Below are 24,043 nucleotides of genomic sequence, written 5' to 3'. Positions count from 1 at the left end.
CCTGTGATCAGTTCTCCCTGATCTATGCCTTTCCCCCGGTCCAGCTGTTGCCATGACTTCTGCGCAGGATTCAGGAAGAAGGGAGGCCAGTAATCCTGGTGGCTTCAGCTTGGCCCAGGCTGACTTGGTTACATGCAAATTGTAAGGTTGTCGGGGGGGGGGGGGGATTGAGAGACCATTGTCCTCCCGCTACGTCCGGACCTGCTTTCTCAAGGTTCGATATTCCACTCTGCTATACAGTATCTAAATTTGACGGTTTGGCTATTGAAGCCAGGATTTTGAGGGAACAGGGTATATCTGATCCTGCAGTCTCTACAATGATAAACTCTAGGAAACCAGTCTCTAAGAACATTTATTACAGAGTCTGGAAGTCTTACATTTCCTGGTGTGAGGCCAGGAAGTGGCATCCCCGTAAATATATCATCAGGAGAATTCTAGCTTTTTTGCAAGTAGGGGTAGAAATTAAGCTGGCCTAGGCACAATTAAGGATAAAATTTCAGCCTTATCGGTCTTCTTTTAACCACTTTACCACCGGAGGATTTTGCTGTCTTACGTCCAGGCCACTTTTTGCCATTCGGCGCTATGCAAATTTAACTGACAATTGCGCGGTCATGCGACGCCGTACCCAAACGAAATTTACGTCCTTTTTTTACCACAAATAGAGCTTTCTTTTGGTGCTATTTGATCACCTGTGCGATTTTTAATTTTTGCGCTATAAACAAAAAAATGCGTTTATTTTGAAAAAATAACAATATTTTTAACATTTTTTATATGAAATTCCTCCCAAAAAATATGTAAAAATCAAATTTTTTTAAAAATTTTTGGCCAATTTGTTTTCTGCTACCTATGTTTGGTAAAAAAAATCACAATAAGCATATTTTGATTGGTTTGGGCAAAAGTTATTGCGTTTACTAACGAAGGGAAACATTTCTGTCATTTTTGGTGTTTTTTTTTTTTTTAACGAGTAATGGCGGCGATCTGCGTGTTTTTTTTTTTTTTTGCGGGACTGCGACATTGCGGCGGACAGATCGGACCCTTGACTGACATTTTTGACACTTTTGGAGGTACCAGTGACATTACTGCAGTAATCAGTGCTATATATATGCACTGTTACTGTAAAAATTACACTGGCAGGGAAGGGGTTAATTTTATTGGAGAGGGAGGGGTTAATGTATGCCTGGTGCTTACTAACGTGTGTGGGGGGGAGGTGACTGAGTGAGCCAGGGACAGATCGGATGTTCAGCTATGCTGAACACTCCGATCTGTCACTCCCTGTCACTTAGGAGATCCGCCCGCTCTGTTTACACAGGCGGGCGGATCTCCAAACTAGATTCCCCGACGATCGGGGAAGAGCGGCGGCGATTGCCGCCGCTCCTCCCCTGGCCCGACTCCCGCTGTGAATGAAAACAGCGGGAGCGTGCCTCCGGTGGCGCGCGAGCACCACCTACAGGGGGAGGAGTCCAGCGACGTAGGTCTACGTCGCTGGACGATAACGAGCCACTGTGCCGCAGTAGCAGCACAGTGGCTAGAGGTAAAGTGGTTAAAGACCGATTGCTTCACATTCCTTGGTTCAAACCTTTATACAAGGGGTGCTTCATATGCTTCAGCCAGTTAGGCCACCCTTGTGTCCTTGGCATTTAAATTTAGTTCTGGCGGTCCTACAGAAACAAGCCTTTAAGCCCATTCGGCATATTCCTCTGGTTCTAGTTAGTCTTTTCAGTTGCAGTAACATCAGCTAGAAGGGTTTCTACTCAATAGCTGCTTTTCTAAAGGAAACAAACTCAAAGTTTAGTTTAAGGTCTTAAAGAAGAAGGCAGCCCATACATAAGACTGTTTTTTAGTTCAAACAGTTGGTTGAACAAAAAAAAACGGAATCGATTCGCTCATCCACACACTCAATGTGGATGGGGGAAACTTCCTCGTTTAGCCTTTGTATTCTGACTGTGTGGAGACTTCCCTGGCGTCGGAATACACTGATCAGCTTTGCAGGCTATAGTCGGCAGGACTGATAAGGGTGGCAAAAATTCATCAAGGCGGTTGGTCAACCTACTTCTGTACAATCACCTTGACATACATGGATTGAAATTCAGCTGGTTTCTGCTGCCTTTTGCCCAATTTTCATATTTTGGGTGTAACATGGTGCAAGTGGGACCCCTCAGAGACAGCATGCAAAGGTTCTTCTCCCCTGCAGCAGCAGTCACTTTTGAAATCAGCTGGGGTTTTCCTGTATATCCACATTATTCATTTAGAGAGATCTGTGAATGAAAGGACTACAAGTCTACTACTAAATATTTAACATGGCATAAACTTTCAAACAGTAGGTTGAACAAAAAAAAAAGGAATCGATACGCTATTTACACATTTAATGTGGATGGGGGAATCGTCCTCGTTGAGCTTTTGTGTTCTGACAGTGGGGAGACTTCCAAGGGGTCAAAATACACTGATCAGCGTTGCAGTCTATAGTTGGCAGCACTGATGTGAGTGGCAAAAATTCAACAATGCGTCGTACAGAAGTTGGTTGGTCAGTCGACTTATGTACAATCACCTTGACGTACATGGATTTAAATTCGATCGGTTTCTGCTGCCTTATGCCCAATTTTCAATGCTACACCCATATTTTAATGGTGCAAGTGGGACCCCCCCGTGACAGAATGCCATAGGCTCTTCTCCCCCGCAGCAGCTGTCACTTTCAAAATTAGCGTTGCTTTGATTGTACATCCACATCATTCATTTAAGGAGATCTGTGAATGAAAGAACTACAAGTCCCCACCACAGTGGCAGACAGACTTGTAGTTCTCAATGGAACACACGTGTGATTGCCATTGACCATCAACACCTCCTCCGGTTCTCCAACTGAAAGCCTGTACCTCAATACAGACCGAGAGCTGGAGGAACAGTCTATAGGAGCCTGGCATTGCACCCACTATACACTGATTAGGGTGTGATGTTTTGCAGGCAAAAAAACAATAAATGCACATTTGTTTCCTACAAGCATATGTGCATTAATTATATTATTTTTTTCCAAAAAGGTGGATTTTAACCACTTCCATACCGAGTCATGTAATATGACGTCGGCAAAGTGGTTGTAAGGATCCGGGCCGCCGTCATATGACGTCGCCCGGATCTCCCCTCTACTGCGCGCCCCCGGGGGCGCGCAGCGCGGCGATCGGGGGTGAGGCCCGTCCCTCGGACATAGCCCATCCCTGATCAAGGTAAACAGCCAATAGAAATTGGCTGTTTACCATGTGATCGGCTGTGTCAATCACAGCCGATCACATGAGCGGCTCCAGCACGAGCCGCTCGTTCTCTCTCCAATGCGCGCCCCCGGGGGCGCGCAGAGCAGCGATCGGGGACGAGGCTCGTCCCTCGGACAGAGTCGATCCCCGATCTAGGTAAAGAGCCAATGAAATTGGCTCTTTACCACGTGACCGGCTGTGTCCAATCACAGCCGGTCACAAATGTCAACAGAGAACACGGTAACAAGCTGTCACCGTGTTCTCCTCCTCACACACTGATCCTGTGTGAGGAAGAGAGTGTGGTAACAGCTAGTTACCAATTACAGTGCACCCCAAACACACTGATTGCCCCCCCCCCCCAATAAAGAGCACCTGTCACTAGCCCATCAAAGTACCCGAGTACCTGTCACCAGCCCATCAGGTACTCAGATGACAGGTACTCGGGTACTCTGATGGGCTGGTGACAGGTACTCGGGTACTCTGATGACGGGTACTCGGGTACTCTGATGACAGGTACTCGGGTACTCTGATGACGGGTACTCGGGTACTCTGATGACGGGTACTCGGGTACTCTGATGACGGGTACTCGGGTACTCTGATGACGGGTACTCGGGTACTCTGATGACGGGTACTCGGGTACTCTGATGACGGGTACTCGGGTACTCTGATGACGGGTACTCGGGTACTCTGATGACAGGTACTCGGGTACTCTGATGACGGGTACTCGGGTACTCTGATGACGGGTACTCGGGTACTTTGAGTACCTGTCAACGGAGTACCCGTCATCCGAGTACCTGTCACCTACCCATCAGAGTACCCGAGTACCTTCCACCTGCTCATCAGAGTACCTGACGCCTGAAGTACCCGAGTACTTGCCGCCTGCTCATCAGTACCCATCACTACTCATCAGTACTCATCAGTACCTATCACGTATCAGTACTGATCATCAGTACCCATCAGTACAGTATCACCTATCAGTATCAGTACTACTCATCAGTACCTATCACCTGCCTGTCACCTGCCCATCAGAGTACCCGAGTACCTGTCACCTGCCTATCGGAGTACCCGAGTACCTGCCACCTGCTCATCAGTACCAGAGTACCTGTCACCTGCCCAACAAAGTACCCGAGTACCTGTCACCCTTGATACAGCCACCATGTCCAAGTCCAAAAAGGTTTATATAGGTCCTCCGTTTAAACCTAAATACCGGTGTTATGGCAGCAGATAGCTGCCACAACCCTGGTATTTTTTTAAACGGTGGACAGTTGGCTTTCCGATAAGGGTGGTCCCAGCGGTGGATTCACCGTGGGATCACCCTTCCGGGATGGCGGAAGAGGCACCCCCCCCCCTCCCGCCGCGTTCCGGTCCTTTTCCCCGCTTACCGGACCCGCCGGCAGCGGGGAAAACGATCCGGTCCCAGATCCTCACAGACAGGATGTCGAGTGAGGGCAAGCTTGCCCTCACTTGACTCTATGGTCTTGGAGGACCGGAGCTACGGAAAATGTTGTTGCCTAGCAACCGGTTTAAAGGTCCTTTTTTTTTTTTTTTTTTTCTATCTTTTAATGTGCTTTTGAGATCTGAGGACTTTTTGACCCCAGATCTCACAAAAAAGAGGTCCTGTCGTGCCTATTTCTATTACGAGGAATTTTTACATTCCTTTTAATAGAAATAAAAATGATCAATTTTTTTTTTTTAAACGGTGTAAAAATAAAAAATAACTAAAATAGTAAAAAAAAAAAAAAAATTAAAGCGCCCTGTCCCCGTGAGCTCGCGCGCAGAAGCGAACGCATCCAGAAACCCCGCCCACATATGTAAACGGTGTTCAAACCACACATGTGAGGTATCGCCGCGATCGTTAGAGCAAGGGGAATAATTTGAGCCCTAGACCTCCTCTGTAACTCAAAGATGGCAACCTGTAGAAATTTTTAAATTGTCGCCTATGGGGATTTTTAAGTACCAAAGTTTGTCGCCATTCCGTGAGCGTGCGCAATTTTGAAACATGACATGTTGGGTATCTATTTACTCAGCGTAACATTATCTTTTCTAAGCAGTTTTCTAGCAAAACAACTGATTTTAGCTTGTAAACACCAAATGTCAAAAATAGGCCTAGGCAAGTGGCTAGGATGCATAATGATGCTCTTTGGATGTTGGGCCCCTCTATATGGCTAGGCTGTGAAAAAGTCTCACATGTGGTATTGCCATACTCAGGAGGAGTGGCAGAATGTATTTTGGGGTGTAATTTTTGCTATTTACATGCTATGTGTTAGAAATATCCTATAAATTGACAACTTTGTGTAAAAAAAAAAAAAAAGGTTTTCATTTGTTTCCCACATTTTCCAAAAACTTGTGGAAAAAAAATGACACGTTCAAACGACCCATAATGCCTCATAGAATATACGTTGGAGTGTTTGCTTTCCAAAATGGGGTCATTTTGTGGACTTTTCCATTGTATTGGGGCTCTAGGGCCTTGAAAAGTGTGATAGGTAGTAAGAAAGTTTTATGTGTATTTATGCTCCTAGAACGCCTGAAGGTGCTTCTTGGACGTGGAGTCTCTTTTTGTGGCCAGGCTGTGTAAAAGTCTCACACATGTGGTATCACCATACTCGGAAGGAGTAGCAGAATGTAGTTTTGGGTGTAATTTTTGCTGTGTACATGCTATGTGTTAGAAATAGCTTATAAATTGACAACTTTGTGGGGAAAAAAAAGAAAAAAATTTTTTTCTTCATTTTCCCAAGAATTGTGGGAAAAAATTACAACTTCAAAAAATCCACCATGCCTCTTACTAAATACCTTGGACTGTCTACTTTACAAAAAGGGGTCATTTGGTCAGTATTTGTACTGTCCTGACATTTCAGGGCCTCAAGAAAGGAGATAGGCAGTCAGTACATCTGGTGTGATCAATTTTCAGTAATTGGTACCATAGCTTCTAGACTCAATAACTTTCACACAGACTAAATAATATACACTAATTTGGGTTAATTTTACCAGAGACATGTAGCAGTATACATTTTGGCCCAAATGTATGAAGAAAAATTAATTTTTTGCAAAATTTTATAATTGAAACTAAAAAAAAAAGTGTTTTTTTTTCAAAATTTTTGCTGTTTTTTGGAATATATCACGAAAAAAAAAACCCCCAGTTGTGATCAAATACCACCAAAAGAAAGCTCTATTTGTGTGAAAAAAATTATAAAAATTTTGTTTGGTTACAGTGTAGCATGACTGAGCAATTGTCATTCAAAGTGTGAGAGTGCTGAAAGCTGAAAATTGGTCTGGGCAGGAAGGGGGTCTAACTGCTCTGTATGGAAGTGGTTAAGACACTCCGTGGAAGAAAATACCAATTAGAGTGTGCTAGCAATTTTCCTTACCCAAATTTTGCCTTCAGGTGAAAAATCAGTGACTGAGACCAAGGCTAATTCATTCGTTTTCAGAACTTGAGTCTTCTGTACCATGTTTCTTAGAGGAACTCATTTAAAATGTAGGATGATCAGTCTACAGAACGGTGGCTTTCTTGGCAATTATTATAAGGCTAATTTATTTTACTAGAATTGTTACACTTGGTGATCTGTAGGGTATTGCTGGGAATGCAATGAGTCTAATTAGTCCTATGGCACATTCTCTTCTACACATTATTTCCTGTGGCATTATCAGAGGAGTGCGAGGAAAGAGATCCTATGTCAGAGTTTTACTTTCCCTGTTAGAATTCTATATTTTACATACTAAGGCCCAACTCAAACCCAAACACTAGTTTGTTGTGGATAGGGCAAGGAAGGGGTCGAGTCTCCATTAGGTCTTTATTTCTCAGATATAAAGGAAGGAGGGCGCCATACACATGTTGAAGTCCAGATGTGTGGATGTGAAGGTCCTCCTATATATAATGCCTTGAAAAAAGTATTTATACTCCTTGAACTTTTCCCCATTTTGTTAGGTTACAACCAAAAACAAAACAGATGATATGCCTACTGCAGCCTTATTCCATCACTGTTTAATGGACTCTGATCCCACATAAAGATTAGGGAACGTGAGTGTAAATTCAACATCACAACAAATAGATGCCAATGAGTTGCTAATCCCCTGTATCCGCCCCAGACATATGCAACATAAATATTCCTCTCATGATAATGCAAATTATCAGATTGTTATACACCTGCTGTTGGTCCTGAGGAAGCATATTGCGAAACCCGTTGATCAGCAACAAGGAATACTTTTCTCAATCAATGGATTGAACATGTAAAGGTGTTCACACCAAAATTCTATAAGGATACTGTATCACACCAATGTGTATTCTTAAATGTAATAGTGTTGGGCGCCTACTGTGTTCTTAATGATGGCTAATAAAAGATTATTTTTTTTAATAATTCAACAAGTCTGTCTCATGTGAGTGCCATTAAAATCCACCACTAGCAGGACTGTGTTTTACAAACTCTTTGCACATATATCAATATATTAGGGTGCGGCGCGGGTAAAGGTCCTCCCCCTTTTGTCTCTTTTGTATTTTATTGGGATTTTATGTGATAGACCAACACAAAGCGGCACATAATTGTGAGGTGGAAGGAAAATGATAAATGGTTTTCAAACTTTTTTATAAATATCTGAAGTGTGTGGCGTGCATTTATATTCAGCCCCCCTGAGTCAATACTTTGTAGAACCACCTTTCCCTGCAATTACAGCTGCAAGTCTTTTTTGGGGATGTCTCTACCAGCTTTGCACATCTAGAGAGTGACATTTTTGCCTATACTACTTTGCAAAATAGCTCAAGCTCTGTGAGATTGAATGGAGAGCGTCTGTGAAGAGCAATTTTCAAGTCTTGCCACAGATTCTCAATTGGATTTAGGTCTGGACTTTGACTGGGCCATTCGAACACATAAATATGATTTAAATCTAAACCATTCCATTGTAGCTCTGGCTGTATGTTTAGGCACGTTGTCCTGCTTGAAGATGAACCTCTGCCCCAGTCTCAAGTCTTTTGCAGACTCTAACAGATTTTCTTCTAAGATTTCCCTGTATTTGGCTCCATCCATCTTCCCATCAACTCTGACCAGTTTCCCTGTCCCTGCTGAAGAAAAGCATTCCCACAACATGATGATGCCACCACCATGCTTCATGGTGGGGATGGTTTGTTCAGGGTGATGTGCAGAGTTCGTTTTCCGCAACATAGCGTTTTTGCTTTTAGGCCAAAAAGTAAAATTTTGGTCTCATCTGACCAGAGCACCTTCTTCCACATGTTTGTTGTGTCCCCCACATGGCTTCTCACAAACTGCAAACGGGACTTCTTACAGCTTCCTTTCAACAATGGCTTTCTTCTTGCCACTCCTCCATAAAGGCCAGATTTATGGAGTGCACAACTAATAGTTGTCCTGTGGACAGATTCTCCCACCTGAGCTGTAGATCTCTGCAGCTCCTCCAGAGTTACCATGGGACTCTGGGCTGCTTCTCTGATGAATGCTCTCCTTGCCCGGCCTGTCAGTTTGGGTGGACAGCCATGTCCTGGTAGGTTTGCAGTTGTGCCATACTCTTTCCTTTTTTGGATGATGGATTGAACAGTGCTCCGTGAGATGTTCAAAGCTTGGGATATTTTTTATAACCTTACCCTGCTTTAAATTGTTCCACAACTTTATCCCTGACCTATCTGGTTATGTTCCTTGGCCTTCATGATGATGTTTGTTCACCAATGTTCTCTAACAAACCTCTGAGGGCTTCACAGAACAGCTGTATTTACAGTGCACATCACCTGCCTTTGCAGAGAAGAGGGTAGGGAAAGAGGCCTGGCGTGGTGGTCCTCGCACCCTCCTCTTTACTTTCTTTTGCATTGTATAGCAGTAGTTAGTCACATTCAAATTAATTTATTTGATAATACTGAAGGCCTAAATAAGTGGCTGGGATAACAATTGCAAGACATCTTCAACATTGCAGAACAATACCAGTTAGATATGACTAATTACTACTAGCTACCCAAATCCATATATAGTTTATTAGTAGCATTTGTAAAATGTAGTATTTGCAAGCCTTTATCTGTGATTGCAATATACCAGGGGTCTCCGAACTATGGCCCATAGACCAAATACGGCCCACTACATGATTTTATCATGCCCTCTGATGTAGGAGGGGACTCTGATGGGAGACTCAATAGTGTTAAAGTGATTGATTGTCTCTTTTTTTTTTTTTTTTATTAAAAACAACAAACATGTTATACGTAACTGCTCTGTTGCAGTGGATTTGCACAGAGCAGCCCAGATCCTCCTCTTCTCAGGCCCCTCTTTGCAGCCCCTGGCCCCTCCCTCCTATCGAGTTCCGCCACAGCAAGCAGCTCACATGACTGGAGGAGATGTATCAGTGGTCCGCCCCCAAGCTGACATCACTTCTGGCCTATATCTGCAGGGGTCCCGGCACTTCCTACATCTCTTCAAGCCCTTTGAGCACCACAAGGGCTGTGGTTTTGGATTTGACATGCAAGATTTATTACGTTCTTTTTAACACATGAGTTGTGATAAAAAAAAATTTAAAAACTGTTTTTCCCATTGCTGCACTTATTAGATGGCACTTCCCTGCCTTTCTATACTGGGATCAGACAGGAGCAGTGGAGGGAAACTGCATGCCATTTGGACCAGAATCACACCGCATTACTGTTCAAATCGCATTCGATTCTTTGCAGTGTGATCTGAGACCATTCATTTTGTATGGGCTCAAATCGCATTGCAAAGTACTGTATCGGTACTTGGTATCGGCGAATACATGAGCAAAAATATTGGTGTGTGTATATATATATATATATATATATGTATGTATGTATGTATGTATGTTATGTATGTATATATATATATATAATGTATGTATGTATGTATGTATGTGTATATATATATATATATATATATATATATATATATATATATATATATATATATATATACAGTGGGTACGGAAAGTATTCAGACCCCCTTAAATTTTTCACTCTTTGTTATATTGCAGCCATTTGCTAAAATCATTTAAGTTCATTCTTCTTCCTCATGAATGTACACATAGCACCCCATACTGACAGAAAAACACAGAATTGTTGACATTGTTGCAGATTTATTAAAAAAGAAAAACTGAAATATCACATGGTCCTAAGTATTCAGACCCTTTGCTGTGACACTCATATATTTTACTCAGGTGCTTTCCATTTCTTCTGATCATCCTTGAGATGGTTCTACACCTTCATTTGAGTCCAGCTGTGTTTGATTATACTGATTGGACTTGATTAGGAAAGCCACACACACCTGTCTATATAAGACCTTCCAGATCACAATGCATGTCAGAGCAAATGAGAATCATGAGGTCAAAGGAACTGCATGAAGAGCTCAGAGACAGAATTGTAGCAAGGCACAGATCTGGCCAAGGTTACAAAAAGATTTCTGCTGCACTTAAGGTTCCTAAGAGCACAGTGGCCTCCATAATCCTCAAATGGAAGACGTTTGGGACGACCAGAACCCTTCCTAGAGCTTGCCGTCCGGCCAAACTGCGCTATCGGGGGAGAAGAGCCTTGGTGAGAGAGGTAAAGAAGAACCCAAAGATCACTGTGGCTGAGCTCCAGAGATGCAGTCAGGAGATGGGAGAAAGTTGTAGAAAGTCAACCATCACTGCAGCCCTCCACCAGTCGGGGCTTTATGGCAGAGTGGCCCGACGGAAGCCTCTCCTCAGTGTAAGACACATGAAAGCCCGCATGGAGTTTGCTAAAAAACACCTGAAGGACTCCAAGATGGTGAGAAATAACATTCTCTGGCCTGATGAGACTAAAATAGAACTTTTTGGCCTTAATTCTAAGCTGTATGTGTGGAGAAAACCAGGCACTGCTCATCACCTGTCCAATACAGTCCCAACAGTGAAGCATGGTGGTGGCAGCATCATGCTGTGGGGGTGTTTTTCAGCTGCAGGGACAGGACGACTGGTTGCAATCGAGGGAAAGATGAATGCGGCCAAGTACAGGGATATCCTGGACAAAAACCTTCTCCAGAGTGCTCTGGACCTCAGACTGGGCCGAAGGTTTACCTTCCAACAAGACAATGACCCTAAGCAAACAGCTAAAATAACGAAGGAGTGGCTTCACAACAACTCCGTGACTGTTCTTGAATGGCCCAGCCAGAGCCCTGACTTAAACCCAATTGAGCATCTCTGGAGAGACCTAAAAATGGCTGTCCACCAACGTTTACCATCCAACCTGACAGAACTGGAGAGGATCTGCAAGGAGGAATGGCAGAGGATCCCCAAATCCAGGTGTGAAAGACTTGTTGCATCTTTCCCAAAAAGACTCCTGGCTGTATTAGATCAAAAGGGGGCTTCTACTAAATACTGAGCAAAGGGTCTGAATACTTAGGACCATGTGATATTTCAGTTTTTCTTTTTTAATAAATCTGCAACAATGTCAACAATTCTGTGTTTTTCTGTCAGTATGGGGTGCTATGTGTACATTCATGAGGAAGAAGAATGAACCTAAATGATTTTAGCAAATGGCTGCAATATAACAAAGAGTGAAAAATTTAAGGGGGTCTGAATACTTTCCGTACCCACTGTATATGTATATATATATATATATATATATATATATATATATATATATATATATATATATATATATATATATATATATATATATATATGTTGAAAAAAGACACAAGTCCATCTGGTTTAACCAATAGTATTCGTACTCACTTTAACCACTTTACCACTAGCCACTGTGCTGCTACTGCGGCACAGTGGCTCGTTATCGTCCAGCGACGTAGACCTACGACGCTGGACTCCTCCCCCTGTAGGCGGCACACGCACACCGCCGGAGGCGTGCTTCCGCTGTTTTCATTCACAGCGGGAGTCGGGCCAGGGGAGGAGCGGCGGCGATCGCCGCTGCTCTGCCCTGATCATTGGGGAATCCAGTTTGGAGATCCGCCCGCCTGTGTAAACAGAGCGGGCGGATCTCCTAAGTGACAGGGAGTGACAGATTGCAGTGTTCAGCATAGCTGAACATCCGATCTGTCCCTGGCTCACACAGTCACCTCCCCCCCCCCACACGTTAGTAAGCACCAGGCATACATTAACCCCTCCCTCTCCAATAAATTTAACCCCTTCCCTGCCAGTGTAATTTTTACAGTAACAGTGCATATTTATAGCACTGATTACTGTAGTAATGTCACTGGTACCCCCAAAAGTGTCAAAAATGTCAGTCAAGGGTCCGATCTGTTCGCCGCAATGTCGCAGTCCCGCAAAAAAAATCGCAGATCGCCGCCATTACTCGTTAAAAAAAAAAAAAAAAAAACACCAAAAATGACAGAAATCTTTCCCTTTTGTTAGTAAACGCAATAACTTTTGCGCAAACCAATCAAAATACGCTTATTGCGATTTTTTTTTTTTTTACCAAACATGGGTAGCAGAAAACAAATTGGCCAAAATTTTTTTTAAAAAATTGGTTTTTACATCTTTTTTGGGGGGAATTTCATATAAAAAAAGTTAAAAATATTGTTATTTTTTCAAAATAAACGCTCTTTTTTTGTTTATAGCGCAAAAAGTAAAAATCGCACAGGTGATCAAATACCACCAAAAGAAAGCTCTGTTTGTGGGGAAAAAAGGACATAAATTTTGTTTGGGTACGGCGTCGCATGACCGCGCAATTGTCAGTTAAAGTCGCACAGCGCCGAATCGCAAAAAGTGGCCCAGACGTAAGACTGCAAAATGCTCTAGTGGTAAAGTGGTTAAAAAAAAACTGTATTGGTGTGACCGTAGTAAAAATTGCCATACTTGAAATACATTTTTAGGTAAGTGATTGGTGATGGTGTTCTATGGATCTTCCAAGATATAGTAGCAGGCACTGCTGCTAAAGAGCTGTCCATCAGCTTCCGAGTCCTGTGCTGATTGGCTGTCCTGCTGCATTGTGAACACAGGAGGTTGCCTACTTTGCACAGACATCACTTAGAGAACACTTTGCATTTTTTCATTGACATGCAAAGCATTCTCTGACTGGATGGGGTGGGGAGGCCGCACTCTCAACCTCTTCCAGTCATAGAACACTTTGCATGCATTGGGAAAATGCAAATATTCTCTAAAATGCCCTTTGCAGAATGGGCAACCGTCTATGTTAATGCAGCAGAGCAGCCAATCTACACAGGACTCTGAGGCTAGTGAAGATCACTCTAGTAGTGGTGCCTATTACAGTGATTTCCAGCTTCCAGGGGGTCCCAGAGGTATGGTATAAACAGTTACATTGGTTCAAACTGGGCCAATGTGCATTTGTAATATTTGTCATACTTGGAATTAATCTTTATCCCTTTTCACTACTTCAACTGTTCAAATTTGCCAGAAGGGCGATGGCAGCATATCAGAATACAGGGGTACAACGGTCACTTGGGAAATGTGTGACGTCCTTTTTTTTTTATCTGTTGTCTTTCAGGACATCTTTTGGACTCCTTCGCTCGTTCAGCATTATGGGAGTCTGGACTGGATTATCTACACGGGACAGGTCATGGTGTGGGATCCTTTCTTAACGTCCATGAAGGTCCTTGCGGGATCAGCTACAAAACGTTTGCAGACGAACCCTTGGAAGCCGGGATGATTCTTTCTGATGGTATTGATCCCCGTCTAACTCCAAATTGTGTTTTGTAATGTGGCAAACCTTCCTTCATGTATTTAGACGCTCACTCATCTAGTATAGGCACCCAATATGGTGACAACCCTTGGTCCCTGTCTACCAGTTGTTCTCCTGAATTGTCATCCTGTCACATGGGCTTTTGATGAAGACTACAAGTGGCCACGGTCCACTGTTACCACCAGGATACTCGCCCTGAGAAATGTCATGCAGACATTGGTTGAGTACATTTAGATCGGGCATGCATGCAAGAGATCCCGAGCATTAATATATAGCAAAGGATATAGAAAAGTGAAAATTTTAAATTTTCACCTTTTCATAAAAAATAATGAAAAGGTATACTAACACTGTACACCCGCCCCACCGCCCCGGTCCCCTCTGTACTTACCTCCAGGGATGCTGAGCTGTCGGTGCCGACTCAGCTGGTTCAGTGGTCCAGGGATCAGAAATCCCCACTCTTCTCCCCTTTCTCTGTGCAGCGCGTTCAGGACGGACCAGAGTGATTCTGATTGGTCAGCGCCTGCACAGTGAATCACTCTGGTCTGTCCTGAGAGCTCTGCACAAAGATTAAGGGGAGGAGCAGAGATTTCAGGTCCCTGGACCGGCTGCGTGGGCACTGACTGCTCAGCATCCCTGGAGGAAGGTACAATGGGGACTGGGGGGTGGGGAGGGTGTATGGTGTTCACTTTTTTTTTTTTTTTTTCATTTTTTCTACCCACCAATTTATACATAGGACTGTACTAACATTTCAGAGACTCTAACCTGATCATTATTTGTATTTTCCAGAGCCAGGTTATTATGAAGATGGATCGTTTGGGATCAGAATTGAGAATTTAGTCCTGGTGATCCCTGCTAAAACCAAGGTAAAGACTGACAGATCTAAAAGATTAACCACTTTCCAACTGCAATATATAGCTTATAAGCCACTAGACCAGTTTCCGAAGCGGTAAACCTCCTGCCGCTCGCCGGTGTTTCCCAGGCTTACCGTTGCTACCAGTTTGCCCAAGAAATGATCCAACGGTGCTGTTGGCTGCTCTTATAGGCCATCAAAGAGTTAACCATCTTTTAGCGACTCTATGGCCTTGGAGGACTGGAGCGACGTCATGACGTTACTTACGGTCCAGGCTGGAATAAAATAATAATAATTTTTTTTTTTTAAAGTGCAAGATCAAAACACTACTTTTTTTTTGATCTTTTGCTTTTTGACCCCAGATCTCTCCATAAAGAGGACCTGTCATCTTTTAAATGTTTACATTTCTTTTAATAGAAATAAAAGTGATAAAAAAATAAAAGGATAGTGTAAAAATTAAAAGCGCCCCTATCCTTCCGTGCTCGCATGCTAAAGCGAACGCATACGTTCATGGCACACGCATAAGTAAATGGTTTTCAAACCTCACGTGAGGTATTGCCATGAACGTTAAAGTGAGAGAAATAATTCTAGCGCTAGACCTCCTCTGTAACTCTAAACAGGTAACCTGCAGAATTTTTTTAACCGGTTGCCGACTGCGCACAGTATATTTACTGCGGCAGTCAGCCCCGGCCAGGCAGAGTGACGTAGATCTACGTCACTCGCCTGTCACTGAGATTGGAGCCAATAGCGGGCGAGCGCGCACCCGCCCGCCTCGGCTCGTTCAGGGAGGAGTGCGGGCGTGTGACCGGTGGACCCGATATCCGCCGGTCACTCGCCGATCGTCGGTACAGCGGGAGAAAGGCAGAGCGGCTTATGTAAACAAGCCGCCTGTCATTCTCCCCTGTGTAAAAATGAAGATCAGACGGTTCTACTATGTAGAACCATTGATCTTTGTTTTTACACCAATAGCCATGTCCCAATACAGTTAGAATCACGCCCCTAGGACACACTTAACCCCTCCCTGTCCAATACAGTTAACCCCTTCCCTGCCAGTGTCATTTTTGCAGTAACAGTGCATATATATAGCACTGATTACTGCAGTAATGTCACTGGTACCCCCAAAAGTGTCAAAAATGTCAGTTAAGGGTCCGATCTGTCCGCCGCAATGTCGCGGTACCGCAAAAAAATCGCAGATCGCCGCCATTACTCGTTAAAAAAAAAAAAAAACACCAAAAATGACAAAAATCTTTCCCTTTGTTAGTAAACGCGATAACTTTTGCGCAAACCAATCAAAATACGCTTTTTGCGATTTTTTTTTTTTTTTTTTTTTTTTTTTTTTTTTTTTTTTTTTTTTTTTACCAAACATATGTAGCATAAAACAAATTGGCCGAAAATGTTAAAAAATTTTGATTTTTATATTTTTTTGGGGGGAATTTCATATAAAAAAGAGTGACAAATATTGTTATTTTTGCAAAAAATTACACTCTTTTTTTGTTTATAGCACATGATCAAAAAATCGCACAGGTGATCAAATACCACCAAAAGAAAGCTCTGTTTGTGGGAAAAAAAGGACGTGAAATTCGTTTAGGTACAGCGTCGCACGACCGCGCAATTGTCCATTAAAGTCACGCAGTAAAAATCGCAAAAAAAACCCCTGGTCAGGAAGGGGGTAAAATCTTCCGGGGCTTAAGTGGTTAAACCTCACCAATGGAGATTTTTAGGTACCGTAGTTTGTCGCCATTCTATGAGCGTGCACAGTTTTAAAGCGTGACATGTTAGGTATCTATTTACTCGGCCTAACATCATCTTTCACATTATACAAAACAAAGGGGGGTAACTATTGCGATTCTTTTTTTTCTTTTAATTCATTAAAGTATATTTTTTGCCAAAAAAAATGTGTTTGCAAAACCACTGTAAGTAATTTTCTAGGAAGTAATTTAAACTTGTAAACGGTGCTAGAAAAAGCCTGGTCGGTAATGGTTAATGCAGCTTGATATTCATTATTGCATCAATAAAGAGGACCTGTAATGTGGAAGCTATGCCAAAAGAGGAAAAATGGCTAGTCACTTGTATTGCCTGTGGTCTCCCTGCAGCTAATCTCTTCCCCATTACTGATTTACTATGTCTATTTCTGTGCTGTTTCTTATAGAGGCAGTCATCTTGGTAGGAGCAAGGTTTTGCCTCCTTGTGTCACAGTTGTCCCCCCTGATCAATGGCGATTTGAAGACTAGGAGGCAGCAGAAGGAAGAATAGTTCCTCAGAATAAATGAAACTGGGAGATCCTTGCATTGCAGTTATTCAGCTACAGCTTCCTCTCCAGCAAAGAGTGAGAAGCACCAAATCTCACTCCGTATCTGGTGAGACTAGCAGTCAGAGGCAGCGGTGCCTTAGATATTCTCACACTGTAGATATACAGTCATAAGGCCACAGGACAGGAGTGTCCAGCGCAAGAAGTACACTGTTATTTTTCAGGAGGAATTAATACCAAAAGATTTCCAGGGGTACTGCTTGGACACTAAAACTTGTAGATGTTTCCTTTAACCACTTCAATACCGGGCACCTTCACCCCCTTCCTGCCCAGGCCAATTTTCAGCTTTTAGCGCTGTTGCATTTTGCATGACAATTGCGCGGTCGTGCAACACTGTACCTAAACCAAATTTATGTCATTTTTTCCCACAAATAGAGCTTTCTTTTGGTGGTATTTGATCACCGCAAGGTTTTTTTCCTTTTTGCTACACAAATAAAAAAGACAGAAAAGTTTGGGAAAAAAAAAGTTTTTTTTTTTGTTTATGTTATAAAATTTTGTAAATAGATATGTTTTTTCCTGCACTGGTGAGCACTGATGAGGCCGCACTGATGATGAGGCACTAATATGCAGCACTGATATGTGGCACTGATAGGCAGCACTCATGGGCAATAATGGGCACCGGTGGACGGCACTGATAGATGGCAATGATGGGCAGCACTGATGAGGAGGGCACTGAAAAGGGTCCCTGAGCCCTGATTGGCATCCCTGGTGGCCATGGGTGGGCAATCCCTGGTGGCTCTAGTGGCATCCCCCAAGGGATCAATGCTCTGATTACCAGCACAGACCCCCCCCCCTGTCAGGAGAGCCGCCGATCGCCTCTCCTCTACTCGTGCCTGTCAGGCATGAACTGAGGAAAGCCGATCAACGGCACTTCCTATTTACTATGTGATCAGCTGTGATTGGACACAGCTGGTCACATGGTAAAGAGTCCACGTCATTAGGCTCTTTACCAGGATCGGAGATGTGGTGAGTCAGAGTGACACACCGCACCACCGATCGCCGATCTTCGTGCCCCCCGTGGGCGCGCAGAGCGGTCTATCCTGCTGAACACCATATGACAACCACTTCCCGGCTGTGATTTTGCTATATGACGGGCGGGAAGTGGTTAAAGTAGTTGTAAACCCCTTTACAGTGAAGGGACTGGCCTAAGTTGATGTGCAGAGATGAAACAAATCCTCCTACATAAGTTGTACCTGTTTATATATAAGTATATAAAGTCTTATTTTCTCTTCTTCCTCTCAAAGTCCAGAATTTATAAAGCTTGTCTGGGCTGTCAGAAAAAAAGGGGTCAGAGAGCTGAAATCACACTCTGCAGGGCTCACTAAGGAGAACTCTGAGCGCTAATTGGAGGAAAGAAACACACCCCTTTACACAGGAATAGAGCTGAGGCCGTCAATCATCTGGAGGTCCCTATCCTGTCACCATTTTCCTCTTGGTGTCAGGAAAACTTGTCAGAAGTTAATCATGATGATAAGCAGAGGAACAAGGTAGCAGACAGAAATGACACTTAGTGTTCTGGACTGAGACAAGTACACACTATAGAGGGATATGCTTTGTTCATATTTCATGTCTGAGGTTTACATCCACTTTAGGCCTGCCATACATACTGTGGCCAATTTTTGGAACCAATTTAACCTTCCAGCATGTCTTTGGAGTAGGAGGAAATCCACATATGCACAAGGAGAACATGCTGATAGTGTCCTGGCCAGAATACTAACTTGCATAAAAAGCAACAAGGGTTAAATGCTCCTTAAATCTAGAGATAGAGGAATAAGATATAAAATTTTCTTTTTTCTCTCCAACGCTCAGGGTTGTATGCAGGCCCTCACTGACCTCAACGTACAAAACAGGGCTGTTGATCTTACATTGTACTTGATGACATCATCGATGGCTTGATAATGGAGGTCAGTAGTACAACACAGAGTGAACCTGCCAGAGCAAGGAATATGATAAGTATTACAGCTTATTCCTCTACCCCTAATCCTACTGAGCATTTAACCCTTGCATAGCAGGGGGCCCCACTGCAAGGGCATTATTATTATTTTTTTAATTCCCAGATTTCGGCTTTAAATTTATTGACATGGTCAGCAGATGTTACAATTAGATTGCAGTATGTGTGACCAGCTTTACGTCTACAGAAGGGCAAAGTCAAGCATTACCTAGAAGAGTATTCCCACTTTGACATAATGTTCCTTTGTTATCTTCCAGTATCCTCCTGCTTGTCAGTAAGGCCTAATGAGGCACAATCTATCCCAAACAGACTCTTGAAGGTTTATAGACCATGGCGGTTTAGTCTGTATCATTACCGTTTGCTGGGTCTCAGGAGAGGCCTATTCATATATATATTACACCAAAATGAGATTGAATCTGCAGCCTTAAATAAATACTAATGAGTTTCTAACTTTCCGGAATACGCCGGGATGGCTGGAATTGACTGTTTAAGGCTTATTATGTTACTCCTCGGGGTGGAAGACTCTTAAAACAATTTACTTTCCACTTTTTTAATGTAGCGTTAAGCGGTCTTCCCCAGGTAGCTGTCTGTTTTTGCAGCTGCTTCTCGCTCTTTTCTTTTTTTTTTTTTCCTGTATCGGAGAGAAAAGGAGTATTTGCCAGGAAAGATGGTAAATGGCCCTTTTGTGCTTTTTCATTTTTAGTACAACTTCCGAGATCGGGGAAGTCTGACCTTCGAGCCTATTACCCTGGTTCCTTTACAGAGCAAAATGATCAACGTCGACCTACTGACACAGAAAGAGGTAAGTGACCAATGTCATTGGACGGTGTTTAAATGGCAACAGACCCCTGTTCTTTTCTATACATAGCAGCTGCAGGAAGACTGACTGATGGATGGATATATAGATAAATAAACTAATGTACAGACAGATAGATGGGCAGACAAATAGCCTAATGGACATGTAGATGGAGGGATAGCTAGAGATTGGTGGATGGAAAGATTGACGGACAGATTGGTGGACGGATAGACTGATGGACAGACAGTAGAGGTGCCCATTTTCACTGGTCTCACAATTGGATTACGATTATCCTGTCAACGATTTGATTCTGCGATGCATCACGATTTAATGCCCATGTTTTTCATCAAAAAATTCAAGCAGTCAGAAAAACGTAATTTCTTTATCTGCTCTTAAAAACACTCCCTGCGTGTAGCAAAGTCTGTAAACAGCAGACAACCCAGTATTTATTTAGAACAGTAAATACTAAATGGCACAGCCCCCCTGCACATTGCACAGTCCCCCTGCACATTGCACAGCCCACCTGCACTTTCAGGAAACCCCCTTCACATTAAACAGCCCCCCCCCCATGGCTGGCGGGGGGGTCACAACCGGCCATGAAAGAATGGAGCGAATAAGGTATTTAGAGGCAAAGGTTTAAAATGACACTGACACAAAGTAGGAAGGATCCATGAAAAGGGGCTGGCAGTGATTTTTTTTTTTTTAATTTTAGAGTATGCTGGCAGGGCTGTCCCAGGAGAGGCGGGGCACGCTGGGATGATGTCAATTGTGGAATCGATGCAGAATCGTTCACAGCTGAATCGCAACTCATCGATTCCACGATTATTTTCAACACCCCTAATAGACAGATTGGTGGAGGGACAGACAGATTGGTGGACAGACAGATTGGTGGACAGACAGATTGGTGGACAGACAGATTGGTGGAGGGACAGCTTGGTGGCCAGACAGACTGACGGGACAGCTTGGTGGACGGACAGACTAAGGGGCAGATAGACCAATCTATGGAGGGGGATGGGTAGACTGACATACAAAGTTTGTCTACAAGACTCCTAGGTAAATGGATGTTAGAAAGTGGATGGACACAGTAGTAAGTGGTTAAGCCCCTTCCCGGGTGAAATCTGGTGAATGGGATTTCTTGTAATGTGCAGTTTTCTATAGTAAAAAAAACTGATAGACAAATTGGGGGAGATTTACTAAAATGGTGCACACAGAATCTGGTGATGCTCTTCATAGAAACCAATCAGCTTCCAGGCCTTTGGTCAAAGCTTAATCGAACAAGCTGAAGTTAGAAGCTGATTGGCTACCATGCACAGCTGCACCAGATTCTGTGTGCACCAGTTTTACTCCTCCATAGATATCTAGAAGGGTGGATAAACTGATAGAGATGGATAACTAGATAGATATAAGGATGGAGAGTGATGGAAGAATAGACAGATGAATTGTGGAGTACAGTTTTACAAGTTTGGTTGTTTCATGTAAGTACGTATATGTTTTATAAGTGCCTATTAGGTCTAGGGGTAGAGGAATGACGTGTAAGGCCCCATTCACACGGGGAGCAGACATGCGCCTCCCATGCACGGCCCTCCTTCACTGGCACGGGGTGCATATCGCTGCCAGTGTCCCATTCATTTCTATTGGGATACATGGCTGCACGGGCACAGCCACTATGTCCTAATATAACATGCAGGTGTAACGCTCCTGCGTTTTTGTAACAAGATGGATTTGCAGCTGCAGAAATCTCCACTCAGCAGTCATGTAGAGATGTGTTGAAATACCAATTCCAACTCCCAAGACTCATCACTGTGGCCTGCCTGATTCAGCATACAAATATACACACTCAATAAGATGTTCCTGGAGTGATAGGATGTATATAGCAGTATAGTGGTGATGTGCTGAAGGGACAGGTATGAACAGTGACAGTAGATGGCAAGCACTTGAGAGAAATGTTCAGGAGAGTATAGATGGTAACAGGTAGGATGCAGATAGGTTAGCAATCATGTATGGTAGTAGGTGGTAGGATAGCAGATGACATACAGGAGAGACTAACCCAGTGCAAGGATAGATGTTAGTAGGCTCAGGAGCTAGCAATCTAAATAACAGTGCAGATGATAGGTTTAGTATTGCATAGAGAGTGACAGTCTTTAGTGAGCAATAGATATATAGTGTAAGTAGGTTTTATGGAGGTTTCCCCTGCGGGGTACTTATCACTAGAGAGTAGGTTAGTAGCGGGTCCAGTAATGAGGAGTGATCCGGTAGCGGGATACAGGGATCAGGAGCGAGGTTCCGGTCTGTTCAAGGCAAAGGAAAGCAACTGGAGGTTCCGACAGCGAGACACACTAGCAAGCATGTGGACAGCCAAGCAGGTTGAACGAACGATGTGAGTGAGACCGCCGGCGGTTGAAATAGCCGCTCTGCGGCGCTCAGCAGTGACCTCATCGCTCTTAAAGGTATATGCGTACCACCTAAAGGGAAAGGTGGGACGCATTGAAAAGAAAGTAGTAAATAAGGGTACTAGAGGTACCAGAATCTTACAGCAGGTGGGTGCGGGACCCCAAACCCATACAGGGTATATGTATTTTTATTAACCCTGAACATAATGAGCATATACAGAAACACACTGGGGTTCATTTACTGTGCACTGCAAGTGCAGTTGCTCCAGATCTTCATAAATGAGGTAAAGCTTCACTTTGCACAGAGTACCCAATCACATGCAAGGGAAACACAACAAAAAAAAAAAAAAGCTTTTTTTGCTTGCACATGATTGGATGATAGAAATCAGCAGAGCTTCACTAAGCTCTGGAGCAACTGCACTTGCAGTGCACAATATATTTGTCTTTAGTAAATCCACCCCACTATACATTCCTTCTAACACCGTCCGGTGCTTTCCAGGTGGATTGGGTGAATGATTACCACAAGAAGTGTCGGGAGGTGGTCGGTGCTGAGCTGGAGAAGCAAGGACGCCACGAGGCCCTCCAGTGGCTGATAAAGGAAACACAGCCCATTTGCAAATCCCATTAACCCCTTTTCTAAAGGTTTTTTTTTATCAACTTCAGCGTTGTCATTTTGTGCAGCACATGCTGGGGTTGCCTCTGCCAAGGCATCAAATTCGACCCCTACAGCTGGGTCTTTTATGTGGCATATTAAATGACGTGTTTTAACTGATCACAGATGACAGTTGAACCCTGAATGATGTAATGATCTGGAGTTTATACAAAGAAGAATCGAAGTGCAGACAATTAAATGAAAGCAAATGATTTCTGTGTTCTCTTTTATTGCTTATTATTGGGAGAAGTTTTGCATTGGGGGTTACTTTTGAGCAATGAATAAAATATTAAGTATTGAGCATCAGCCTACCCACTACTGTATGCTCATCTGAAATACTCTGTGCTGCTGCAGGGCTGAACTGCTCAGGGATTGTGTACTGGGGTGTCAGAGTCCAAAGCCAGAAAAACACTCCAATGACATTGTACGCACCTTAAAGGGTAACTCCACTTTCGTTGGGAAGAAATTAGCAAATAAAGAAAAAACAATATAGCTTATACAATTGGGACACAAATCATATTGTAATTGAATGTTATTAAAAATTACCTTTCCTTTTCAATCTGCAGCTGTTGTAATTTTCTGAAATTGCAATGCAATATGGCTACCTGGAGGTGTTCTGTACACAGAATTTATACTGACCACACCCCCAGAAACATCATTTCCTGCTTGTGTGATTGGCTCACCGATTTTCCCAGAAATCTGCCTAAGATACAAGTCAGATTTCTGGCATCCTCTGCAACAAAAATGTAATTTTTGGTGATATACTCCCAATAGGAACACGTCTAAAGGGATGCAGGCCCAGCAGATTTCCTCTAGAGCCCTGCAGCTGCCACAGCTGATTGATAATTATGAAACCACTCCCATTACACCCACTCAGCACAGAGGAACAAACAATGATTTCATCAGAATAACAAAAGGTAGGAATCTGCAACAAAGTTTGTTATAATCCTTGTAATGTACAGAGATCACCCAGATGGGAATGTTTTTTTTTCTCAACAAAAGTGGAGTTACGCTTTAAAGCTTTCAAAAGGCTGAGAAATCTATCTGCACCCATGTGACAGTGGTGAGCCAATCGACAAGAACTAGTGCTGTCACCAGGGGAAGGCCCCTTTCACACAAGGGAGTCCGTTGGCGGACTCCGTTTTTCTCAGCAGGGGATCGATCCACCGATTCCCCCGCTGAGCAGGCAGATGGCAGCTCTGTCTCCGCGCTGTGTGCGGAGACAGCTGTCAGGTCCCCGATGTTCTCTATGGGGGA

At 43.4% G+C, this 24,043-nt stretch overlaps 1 protein-coding gene across 1 annotated transcript in view; it reads left to right on the top strand.

Annotated features, from left to right (window-relative positions):
- Positions 1-22,985, top strand: part of XPNPEP1 (X-prolyl aminopeptidase 1) — a 92,065-nt gene extending 69,080 nt beyond the window's left edge. Inside the window, exons 17-20 of the mRNA XM_082269294.1 lie at positions 13,645-13,818; positions 14,626-14,702; positions 19,652-19,750; positions 22,634-22,985. Of these exons, the coding sequence (XP_082125420.1) occupies positions 13,645-13,818; positions 14,626-14,702; positions 19,652-19,750; positions 22,634-22,762 (479 nt within the window). The 3' untranslated portion in view covers positions 22,763-22,985. The remainder of the gene's footprint in view (positions 1-13,644; positions 13,819-14,625; positions 14,703-19,651; positions 19,751-22,633) is intronic.
- Positions 22,986-24,043: the final 1,058 nt, after the last annotated feature.

This window comes from Pelophylax lessonae, assembly GCF_965119305.1.
Source record: "Pelophylax lessonae genome assembly, chromosome: 9".
Classification (NCBI taxonomy): Eukaryota; Metazoa; Chordata; class Amphibia; order Anura; family Ranidae; genus Pelophylax; species Pelophylax lessonae.
The sequence above is the reverse complement of the archived record's forward strand: the minus strand, read 5'-3'. Positions and strand labels throughout refer to the sequence as shown.